Below are 12,053 nucleotides of genomic sequence, written 5' to 3'. Positions count from 1 at the left end.
TTGGACAGGAAAAAGCTGTGTTGGGACCGTGTCTGAGCTTTCGTCAGAAAATCAGCAAGCTGAAGCTCCGAGGGCACATACTGAGGGGCCACAATTCTGTCTTGCGCCTGAGAACGCGTGTAGGAGGCATCAACACCGATGTGCTTGGTGAGCTCATGCTTAACAGGATCACGGGCAATGCTGAGTGCCCCAGTGCTGTCGGAGAGCAGAGGGGTCGGTGTAGCAGTGGAAACACCAAAATCCTGAAGAAGCCATCGTAGCCAAGTAATTTCTGCAGTCACGGACGACATAGCTCGCAGCTCAGCCTCAGCACTGGAGCGAGATACAGCAGTCTGCTTCTTGGTCTTCCAGGCAATCAGGGAGGAGCCAAGAAAAACACAATAGGCAGAGAGAGAGCGGCGATCAGTGGGATCGCTGGCCCAGGTAGCATCACAGTAGGCCTGAAGCTGAAGAGAGCTGGAGCGAGGGTAGAATAAGCGACGAGTCACGGTACCACGAAGGTAACGAAGAACACGAAGAAGGTGACTGTAGTGAAGTTGAGTGGGAGCAGAGACAAACTGACTTAGAATGTGCACAGCATAAGAAATGTCAGGACGAGTGATGCCTAGATAGACAAGGCTCCCAACAAGATGGCGGTAGCGTGTGGGATCTGCAAGGGGTTCACCCTCACCAGGACGAAGATGGAGACCAAACTCCATAGGAGTGTCAACCGTGCGCTGATCGGTGAGGCAGGCACGAGTGAGAAGATCTTGGATGTACTTCTCTTGAGAGAGATAAATACCCTCAGGGGAAGAAATGATCTCAAGTCCAAGCAGCGAAGAGAACCCAAATCAGTCATCAAGAATTGCTCATGTAGACGTTTCTTCACAAAATCAATGAATTGGTGGTCAGCCCCTGTGATAATCATGTCATCAACATAGAGTAGTAAAAGGGTGCGACCGCGAGGAGAAGTGTGAATAAACAGAGCAGGATCATGAACACTAGCAGAGAACCCGATCCTTGTGATGACGGCGGAGAAACGCTCAAACCAGGTACGAGGAGCTTGTTTCAGCCCGTAAAGAGCGCGCCGAAGGCGACAGACAGTGCCATCAGAGACAGTATAGCCAGGAGGCGGCTGCATATAGACCACTTCCCGCAGCTCACCATTCAAGAAGGCATTCTTGACATCTAATTCAGAGATGGACCACTGCCGAACAGCAGCAACAGCCAAAAGAGTGCGAACAGTGGTCATGTGAGCAACAGGAGCAAAAGTCTCATCATAGTCACGACCATACTCCTGCTGGAAGCCACGCGCAACAAGACGAGCTTTGTAGCGCACGAGAGAACCATCTGAATGTGTCTTAACCTTGTAGACCCATTTGCAAGTGATGGGTCTAACGCCTGTAGGCAGGGGTACAAGGTCCCAAGTGCCTGTGCGCTCAAGAGCATGAATTTCCTCTGCCATAGCATGCTGCCATTCAGAATGAGCAGCAGCCTCACGATACGTAGACGGCTCAACAAGAGTGGTAGCAGCAGCAACATAGTACGCAGGAGGCTGGAGAGTGTGGCGATCACGCAGATTATACCGAGGAGCAGGAGGGGTAGGTGGTTCTGAAGGAATGGGACCCAACAAGGAAGGAGTGGAAGTGGAAGTGGGCGCATCCGAGGGAGAAGGGTGCCGAGCACGACGGGAGTAGACAAAAGGAAGCGGAGAGAGAGGGGAAGTGGAAGGTGGCGCATCAGAGGGAGAAGGGTGTTGAGCACGACGGGAGTAGGTAAAAGGAAAAGGAGAGAGAGTGGATGGCTCAACCCAAGTAGGAGAGTCAGGAATAGAAACCTCATCCTGTGTAAGCTGAAGCTCATGAGCAGACACAGGTGAAAGGCTAGGAGTGGACCTACCAGGTGACGATAAAGGTGAAGAATCAGGTAGAGTCAAAAAAGAGAGAGGCTCGACTAACGACTCGGTTGTGGCAGTAGAAGAATGACGAGGGTAGAAGGAGCGAGACTCATCAAAAGTGACATCTTCGGAGATTCTCAGTCTTCGAGCAATAGGGTCCCAGCAACGGTAACCTTTGTGCTCCAAACTGTAGCCAAGGAAAACACATTCAACAGATTGAGCAGTCAATTTGGTGCGTTCATGAGGGTGGAGAAGAACAAAACAGGCACAACCAAACAGGCGTAGACCACTATAATCAGCTGGACCATCACCTAGATGATCAACTGGTATCCCTCCCTGAAGAGCAACAGAAGGCTGAATATTAATGAGATAAACAGCGGTAGAGACAGCCTCAGCCCAAAAGTGCGGGGGAACAGCAGAAGATAAAAGAAGAGCCCGAGCAGTCTCAAGAACGTGACGATGTTTGCGTTCAGCCACCCCATTTTGAGCATGTGCACCAGGACAGGAATACTGAGGAAGGGTGCCCTGTTCAGCAAGGAAACCACGAAGCGCACGAGATAGGTACTCGCCAGCCGAATCAGCACGAAAAACTCGAACAGAGGAATCATACTGAGTGCGAACCATGGTAGCAAACGACTTGTAAATTTGAAGCACTTGACTACGAGATGACATAAAGTAGATCCAAGTGTGGCGAGAAAAATCATCAATGAAAATTATATAATATTTGTGACCCCCTTTCGAAACAAAGGGGGCAGGACCCCATACATCAGAGTGAACAAGTTCAAAAGGTCGTTGAGAAACAGAATTACTAGAGGGATATGGAAGTTGTATCTGCTTGCCAAGCTTACAACCCATACAAGTTAGTGAACTATCACCAGATACAGATCCTAGAACACCACTCCTAACCAAAGAAGACAAGCGGGAGCCACAAATGTGACCCAATCGATGATGCCACTGAGCGAAGGATGTGGTGGAGGTGGCAGCTGAAGCAAAAAGGGTGGTGATGTCCGACTGGCTAGAGGACGCAGCGGAAGGAAGGCGCAGCCAATCGAGCTCCCAAAGGCGCTGAGAGTCATGGCGCCGAGGACCGATCCCAACCAGAGTCCCCGTACGACGATCCTGAACACAACAAGAGTCAGAATCCAGAATAACACGACAACCCAAGTCAGTAAGTTGACCAGCAGATAGAAGTTGCATAGTCAGTTTAGGAACATGAGAAACGGCAGGGACATGAAAAGAAGACGTGGAAAGAGTCCCTCTTGCGGCAACAGAAAGAGAAGTGCCATCTGCAGTCTGAACTGTAAGAGGAGAAGGCACGGAATTGACAGCACAAAGATGATCTCTGTGTGGTGTCATGTGGAAGGAGGCCCCAGAATCAAGAATCCAGGGCAAAGATGTACCTGACGAAGAGTGCGGTGGTGGACCAGACGTCTGACCAGCAGAACCAGCAGAACCTGAGGATGGTGCAGAAGCAGTAAGGCGGCGCAGCAAGGTGAGCATCTCCTGGTGAACCTTCTCAAGGGAGCCCTCACGAGAACTAGAGGAGCCTCCCGAGTCCTTTTGAGGACGGCCACCACGGCGACCCTGTTTCCTCCTCTTGATGCACTCCGTGATCATGTGACCATCCTGCTTGCAGTAGTTGCAGAAAGCACTAGTGAAGGTTGCTGCCACCTGTGTAGAAGAGGGCACACCAGGCAGCGGTGGTGGAACGCGGGCAGCCAGGACTGCTGAAGAGGATGGCAATAAGCCCGTGCTCCGTAGGCGCACCTCCTCAGATCGCACCTCAGCAAGGGCCTCCAGAGTAGAGAGCCGAGGATGGCGTGCCAATAGCTGAGCACAACTCTGCTCGAACTCCGGCTGGAGGCGAGTGAGGAAGTCGTAGAGGCGACGAACCTCCAGCTTAGCTTGTTGCCGCACACAACACTGACATCTGCGACAAACATCAGCCCCCAGAGAGTCCAATTGGCGCTACACCGCCGACATCTCCTTGTAGAAATCATCCACAGTAGCATCTCCCTGTTGTAGTTGTTGCTCTTGACGAACAACAGAGAGATACATGGCATCCCCTGTAGACTCATAGCGATGGCGAAGGTGCTCCCACATCTGATATGCAGTGGTAAGGGCCACCACATCCATGGTGAGATCAACATCCATGCTGTTCACCAAGATAGAAGAGGCTCGAGCATCATCATTTGTCCATTGCTTGTATAAGTGGAGTTGATTCTGATACTCTTCAGTGGCCTCTTCAAAAGCATCTAGCATCTCACGTTGCTTGGTTTCATCGGCATCAACAGGGAAGGCCAACTCAGCTGGAGGAGTGGGCAGCAGGGGACAAGGCAGAGCACCAGAGAGGTGCTCCCAGACCAGCTGGCCCCTCATGTGCAGCTTCATGTGCTGCACCCAGTCCCTGTAGTTCTGTCCGTTGAAGATAACAGGACATCGTGGGACTGGGACAGCACCGGTGGTGGTGGAGGGCGCCATTGCAGCAGAGCAGCAGCAGCAGCTCGTTGAAGACCAGCAGCAGCAGGAGGCACAGCTTGATGGCAGCAGCAGACCAGGAGGAGAAGAGCAGCAGCAGCCGCACTTTGAAGAGCAGCAGCAGCAGCAGCTCGTTGAAGAGCAGCAGCAGCACGTTGAGGCGGCGGCGCCGGCCGGGAAGGACGGCAGCGGCCTGGACCAGCAGGCGGCAGCAGCTACCAGGAAGAAGAGGGGAGAGGCTCGATGAAGAGAGGAGCGGCGGCCGGCGGCGGCCGTGGCAGCGGCGGCGGCGGCTGGGGAACCTAACCCTAGCTCTTATACCATGTTATGAAGTGAGCCTATATTCCATCGGGCCAACAGGCCAGCACATATACATGAAGGGAAATAAGCAAAGAAGCCCCTATACAATATGATAACTACACACACAGCACAACCCTGTTCTAACATTAAATACTCCCTCTGTCCCAAAATAAGTGTCTCAAGCTTAGTACAACTTTGTACTAGCTCTAGTACAAAGTTGAGACACTTATTTTGGGATTGAGGGAGTACTTCATCAATTTGGCAAATGTCAGAGATTATATACTCCCTCTGTTATGTAATATAAGAGCATTTAGATCACATGAATGGTTATTTAATAGCAGGTGATACCTAATACCGCATGCCTATACCTAATCCTGATATTGACAAACTCATCATATGAAACCACAAAAGAAAACTCATTCAATCAATTACAGAGGGAGTACTACAAAAGAGCAAAGATGACACATGTCATGTGAATGACCAGAGTGGGGAACCATTCATGGCACATTTTGTGAAAAGAAGATTGAACAAACATGGCACATGTTGTTAAGAAAATTGTATAGATGGACAGGACATTTTTTCACGGATTTTTTCTTGGATCACAAAATGGAAGAAAATAATCTTGGAGATACATGGGGTGGAGAACGACATGAGTAGATTATTAGAGATGTGTTCTCCAAAGGACAAAGGGCATTTTGATGCAAGATGAGAGGCTTAGAATTATTTCTAAGATTAGTTTCATAAACACAAGAAATTCATGGGTAGTATTTAAGTTACCATTTCATCATCAAACCTGCCAATCATTTGAGGGGTATAATTTAGCCGGTATTGAAAGTTTGAGGTTGTCTCCTAACCAGTTTCGGGGTTCGGGGTTGTAAATAAACTACCCCTAGACTTCAAGGTTGAAATATGCACTTCTCTCTAGACATTAGAGTTTCGAATAATTTCAATAAAGCTAGCTGGCTGGTCAAAGGATCTGGTTATAATTTCCTTAACTGTTGTTGTGCTTTGTACTGCAGGTGAAACTTCAATATAATCCAGGGACTTTTTCGGGAAGAAAAAAAAGCTAGCAAGTAGCCGAGCACTGTATCATGTGAAAATCTTTCTAGGAAATCTTTGAAATAGTAAATACAAACCTTCGAAATAAGGGAAAAGCCAAGCTGGCTGATGGCTTCAGAGAACTTATCAGGATCAGCACCTCCGGTGTCCGGGTCTAGCCTACTCCTCACTTCCGCAATAAGAAGCCAACCACTGCTTAAACAAATGTGTAAAAGGACAGACCCAGTGCTTAAACAAATGTGTAAACACTAAAAAGTGAGCCAAAGACCATTCATTGTAAAAGTGTAGCAGCTAATCATTGAGCAAACCTTGGCTTGAGAACTCTGTTAGCTTCCTGTAGATAACTCGGAAAGTTGGTTCCCATCAAAGAAAGACAAAATATCGCCACATCTACAGAGGATGGCTCCAATGGGGTCTGTGCATAAATGACTACACATTTAGTTGAAGTAACAACTCGGGTACCAAAAGAGACATTTCCATGTTTATATTAAATGCTTGGTTGTAAACACACTGAGGACTAGTACTTCTTTTTATGTTCAAAGGGAGGACTGCATAAGAAATCCAAAAGGAAAAAAAAATGTCACAGGAATATACGTGATAAAGTCTAATCAGGAGAACAGCAACAAACCATCATAGTGAACGGTATTGCTGATGATTTAGTTTACCAACATCTCAATTTAAGTGAGTAAATGATTCCTAAAGGATGATGCCGTGAAATACTAAGGAGATGAACCTATTGTTGTCAACTAAGACACCTCCAGTATAAACTACATTGGTTCCACTTTAAATTTAAACAATGGACCAATGTATTGAATATTGGTGATAGCAGCTTCTGTTTCGAAAACAAGAATATCATACTAATATCAGGAACTCTTAGTGTTGAAAGATCCATCATGGAAAAAAACTTTTACAAAACCCCATTCCACTAACGGGAAACTGCATTCGATTGTGAGTCGCACATGCTGGTTACTACTTGTGGAGTACAAAGATTGAAATGAAGGAGAACCATTCCACATATGTAGCATGATCTAACATTACAATTAGCAGCTTGCAAGTGAGAGACAGACCACAGATTGCATCACCAAGAACTGCAAAGAGTGATGCACAGAAATAATTCACAAAAATTGAGCATTCCAGTTCACGAAGCACCAACACTATCTCATCAGCTTTACTTAGGTACAACTCCTCTCCAAATGTACAGTCTCAGCCACGGCACACCTCATTTCAAAGAAACAACTGAAGCGCACCCAGAACAAAAAAAAAAGGAGAAGGATACAACTACAATAACCACCATGTTACTGAAGAGAAGTGAGGGGGCAAGCTAAAAGAGAAAGCCCCCCTTCTGTGGCCAATGGCTACCAAGGTCATCGGATGGAGGGTGGGGGTATTAGCAGGGTCAGGGAAAGACGGCTTGAGAGGCCGGGAGATTGCGGCACGAGGATTCCACCATGTAAAACATGAAATGATACCAAATAAAATGTGCAACTGCAAGTGGCTATGAAACTAATCTAGCCAAAAATGCTAAGCTCTTGCACAGGAATATTGTCAGTGTTCATTATATTGTACTAAAGTCATTCTGCCATATTCCGCAGTGTTTTCTCATGCTTATCATTAGTCATGAAGATCACGATTTGGAATCCAAGGAGCTAATTGGGAATAACTGCTAACGTGTTTCTGCAGCTAAAATGGAAGTTAACAAAAAAGAGCAGATCCTAAACCACCGAAAACATAAAGCTAACAAGGTAAAACACCACAAAAATAAATGCGGCTAGTGCTTACATGAGCCATATCACAAGCAATCACTGAAGGGTCATCTGAAACAAGATCGATGGAGAAGACCTTGTTCTTCACGTTTTTAGCAACTGCTGCATTCCCTGTGCAATGTGAATGGTAATCTCATGCTTGTGCAGGGAAATAACGAGAGGTAAATTGCAAGAGAGTGCAAAATTCAAGAAAGTAACTTCTTAGCATTCTTACCACATCCAAAATCAGCAACGGTCCATGATTTGTTATGACTCTTCAACCACTTGATTATCACATTAACTGGCTGCTCTGGCCAATGTGACATCTGCTCTTGATATCCTGCATGATACTAAAAGAGAACAGAGTGAAATTTCAACCACGTATCAGGTGAATATGGAGTTGCTTTCTCAGGATCAATTATCCTGACTTCACTTATGCAAGAAGCTTTCTGCATATCAATCACTAAAAGACATTTTCAGATAGAATGTGCAAACAAGAAACTATATATTCAAAAGAAAGAAATAGCAAACCATGTAGAAGCTCATACATGGTTTCAGATAGAATGTGCAAACAAGATGGAAGCACAAGACCCGTCAAAAAGAAAAGATTGAATCACAGAGAAATCAAACAATGAGCACTAAATTTATGGTTTCAGGATGTCACATATGCAAAAACTCACCCTGCCCAGATACTCCAATGCTTTACCACTAGAGCAGACATACTTATATTGATTAGAGCTGACATACTTATCTTGATACTGACTCCATGTCAATGCTATAAACTAATGTGCTAGAAAGAAGAATAGTATATGCTAGCAGATAAAAATATTAATATGGTAGAAGAACTAAATACATAACATACCACGTCAAAAAGCTCAGGCTCGTTTTTAAAGTAGTCAAATGCATCCTGGCCACTGGAAAATATAAGAACAAATGAGAAGAAGTCTATCATGCAAAAGTTGATGCTCTGGTTTCTATGGAGGATCCAGTATTTCCAACTCCAAGGTTAAAGGCATACACACCCCTAGGTTAATGAGATGACAATCATTCAGGCTACCAGTTGATATGAGGGATAATTGGCAGTGCCAGATCAGGCAAGGCATGAAGAATATTCTCGGGTGTTTAGGTTAACAACTGTTGTATACATTTTTATCACCTTTCATGATCAGTATTTAGCAAATGTCTGTACCATATCCGATCTAGTTAATCATAACTCACAATGCCATATGTTTCACAATATGAAACTGAAGCATTATCATGTTCTTATGATTAATTATTGGCCAAAACTATACTGTGCAGTAAGTGAATGTTAAGAGTCCTGATCTACCAAGTACCAACACATCAACTTATACAAAAAGAAGTGTTCTGTGGAATGAATGTGAACCTGCAAGTGTACAGTTTCTCGTTTAACATTCTGAAATGACCTCCAGATAACCTTGCACGCATCTACAAATAGACGTCACCAGACAAAAAAACATCAAATTAACTCATGAGAAAAGGTCAGAGAAATAAAAAGAAGGTATGACTAACACAATCATATACAGATACCAATTTCTTTTCTTTTCTTTTTTCCCTTGAGAAAAAGAGCTGTCATCAATTTATATCATTAATAGATATCATAGATGTTGGATACAGCAAAACCAAACCAGCGCTCACGATTACCGGAGCTTAATCCAGTTCATTACGGGTTTAGGAAGCTGAAGAAGCACTTACAGAATGACCAAATGACTAAGAAAGGAAACAAAGATCTACCAACAGTCCAATACACAGTTAACGTTTGAGCTAAACACCCGCACCCAAGTGACACTGTCGTGCACTCTAGGCCCTTGGCAGATCAGTGAAATCTCCTTAAGACCTTCACAATTTCTTCACCAGCTTCGTTATCCTTGGCGTTGTTGCAGCAACAGCCTCCCATCCTCACGTCACCTGGTACACCTCACTTGCTACTGCCAATCATGTTTAACAACTCCAGCTATCCAAACCGCACATAAATTGTGGGATTTGTTAGAAAAAAGACCTAAGAGCAAATGTGCATTTTGTGTGATGGAGACGTGTATTAAATTCAGCCAAGCATTAAAGCATGTGAGTATCTCTAGCTTAAGTGTTGACATTATCAACATTAGGACACACCCCTGCTGGTCCTTTTGGAAATCCAGAACAATGATCACATCATCAAATATGACCTCCCGTTGCTGGGTTTAAGTACATGTGCATACACGAAAGTTCCTGACTGTTTCGTACTAGAGATAGAGAACATGCTAAAATATGTGTAATACACCATTTGTGCACGGGCGAAAGAAAGACTGCACTCAGTTCGTAATACAAGTATACTTCTTATACTAGTGAGTGGTACATGCTACGCATGTGACGGTATTAGTTAGTACTAAAGTGTGTTCCTAGAGTAGTTATTATACTGCAATATTTTTCTGCTCATCATATATATAAAAAATTATCCATCCCCATATAAATTAATCTTACACTTCATCTGAAATTTACACACTTGTTTCTTTGTCATACACTGCATGTACATGTCAGCTTTAAATTGGTTACACATGCACACATATTTAGTTGGATAGTACTCCCTCCGTCCCAAAATAAGTGTCGCTGATTACTTTGTACTAAATCAGCAACACTTATTTTGGGACGGAGGGAGTACATAACTACTAGTACATGGGTACATGCACAGCACGTTCAAAGTTTCCATTCTGATAATTACTACTTGCGCTACAGCCAGCTTAAACAAACTCGACCGGAACTTCAACTCAATTTAAAAAATTAAATAAATCTCAAAGGTGCAAGCATTATTAGTTTAACTTCTTGTGTAGCCCTATCTTTAAATACATGCAGTTCTAAGCAACTCTCTCGAAACTTCACCTCCTAGTTATCTCAATGGCGCTTGATTGGCGCACATGTTGCACGCAGAGCACACACTGCCACGCTCACGGCTCAGCTGCCAGCACTTGTGCCATGGACGGAGCGGCTGCCCAGGCACACGTATGCACACAGATATGACAGCCACAAGCAGCTCAACTTTACACTATGTAGCAGGTACTGTAGCTGTGAATCCCAGCATTTCCAACCATCCGATGGACTTAATCAACGGTTAACATTGCTTCTTGGTCTTGTGATTCAAAAGTTCAAAACTGATACACTATATAGTAGTATAGATATAGTTTTTGCATACAATTAATTTTATGTAGACTTCTATTCTACTTCTCTACAAAGCGCACTAGATAGACAATGCCTTTAGTTGTCTACGTCTTTCGACAGTGACCAAGCATGGCAATGGGCAGGCGGGAAGTCGCACAAAGAGCGGGCAAACATGTTGGTCTCCTCATGCTGGTTTTTAAAAGATTCTAGAGATGCAACATGGCATGATCCAACCGAACTGAGAAATAGATCCAACGGCCATGGATGATGGGATTCACCACTTCTCCATCATTGGATGTGAGTAAATCAACGTCCGATATTTGAAGTTATTAGTACACTATATTAAGGATTTGTAGGAGATTCTAGAGATGCAACGCACAATCCAACCAAACTGAGAAATAAATCCAGCGGCCAAGGACGATGGGATTTGCCACTTCTCCATTGGATAAAAATAAATCAACAGATAATACTTTGAAGTTATTGGTACACTAGATATACTTTTTTTGCAAAGTGGCACATATGATCATAATTCCCGCAATTTTTTTATCATAATTGTGTACAGTTGTTTTAATGAAATGAAATGAATTATCATGCATTCTAGCAGTATGCTCTAGTATTTTCATCTTCAGGGATTTTAATCATACGAGTAAGTATTCAAAAGTAAAAAATCCCAAGAGGTGCGTACATACAGATGTAGCAAATCATCTCATCGAACACACCAGTTTGCAAAAGGAAACGAATACCAAGCTACCAACACTCCTCATTATAGTATTCTAACCATGCAGCTCTAGGAGTCTCTACCCCTATAAAGGAATTACCTTTTCGAGTAGGCTCGTAGGCTTGCGCCCCTTGGGTATTGCGGCGGCCTCGCCGGCCTTGCGACGCCGCTTCTCCAGGGGGGAGGCCGCATCCGCTGGAGGGGCAGGCCGAGGTGCCTGTTGTGAGGAAGAAGAATCCTTCTGGCGTTTCCCGACTCCTCCTCTACGCCGCCTCTTGCGGTCGTCGACGGTCGACTCTTGCTGAGGTTCCATCTAGGAGGGGAGGCCGGCGGCCGGAGTCGCAGCGGCGGCGTGACCTTATCAGGGTTTGGGGGGAATTCGTGCGGCTCTTCTGTTGCAAACTTGCAACCCAGTTACACGGAAGCGGGCCAGCGATACATGCGCCTGTCGTCGCCCTGGTGAGGCTAAGATAGCACGGCCCAAAGTGCATGATATTAGCCCATGCCCTTGTACCGAGGCATTAAAAAAAGTTATACTTTTTAACCTTTTTGTAATGCCTCGGTAAAAGTTATACTTGACCCCTCAAAAAAATGCAAAAAAGTTATACTTTAAGCTCTTCACAAAAAACTTATACTTGATCCTAAAAAAAATTCCCTCCAAAAAATTATACTCTCTATGAAAGAATTTTGTAATTTTCTTTACACATTTATACATTATTAAGAGAAATTT

The 12,053-nt window shown here is 44.6% G+C and overlaps 1 protein-coding gene across 2 annotated transcripts in view; it reads right to left on the bottom strand.

Moving 5' to 3' along the window:
* The window catches only part of LOC119322712 (ribosomal RNA-processing protein 8-like), a 16,169-nt gene extending 4,439 nt beyond the window's left edge, over window positions 1-11,730 (bottom strand). The window contains exons 1-7 of one of the 2 annotated variants that reach the window (XM_037596212.1): window positions 11,424-11,729; window positions 8,840-8,901; window positions 8,318-8,369; window positions 7,691-7,805; window positions 7,493-7,587; window positions 6,022-6,128; window positions 5,791-5,905 (exon numbers count right to left, since the gene is read on the bottom strand). In XM_037596212.1, the coding sequence (XP_037452109.1) occupies window positions 5,791-5,905; window positions 6,022-6,128; window positions 7,493-7,587; window positions 7,691-7,805; window positions 8,318-8,369; window positions 8,840-8,901; window positions 11,424-11,636 (759 nt within the window). In that variant the 5' untranslated portion in view covers window positions 11,637-11,729. Of the gene's footprint in view, window positions 1-5,790; window positions 5,906-6,021; window positions 6,129-7,492; window positions 7,588-7,690; window positions 7,806-8,317; window positions 8,370-8,839; window positions 8,902-11,423 lie in introns of both variants that reach the window. The other variant, XM_037596213.1, reaches the window with a different exon arrangement.
* Window positions 11,731-12,053: the final 323 nt, after the last annotated feature.

Source organism: Triticum dicoccoides, chromosome 6B (assembly GCF_002162155.2).
Source record: "Triticum dicoccoides isolate Atlit2015 ecotype Zavitan chromosome 6B, WEW_v2.0, whole genome shotgun sequence".
Classification (NCBI taxonomy): domain Eukaryota; kingdom Viridiplantae; phylum Streptophyta; class Magnoliopsida; order Poales; family Poaceae; genus Triticum; species Triticum dicoccoides.
Note: the sequence above shows the minus strand (reverse complement) of the source record. Positions and strands in the feature narration are given on the sequence as shown.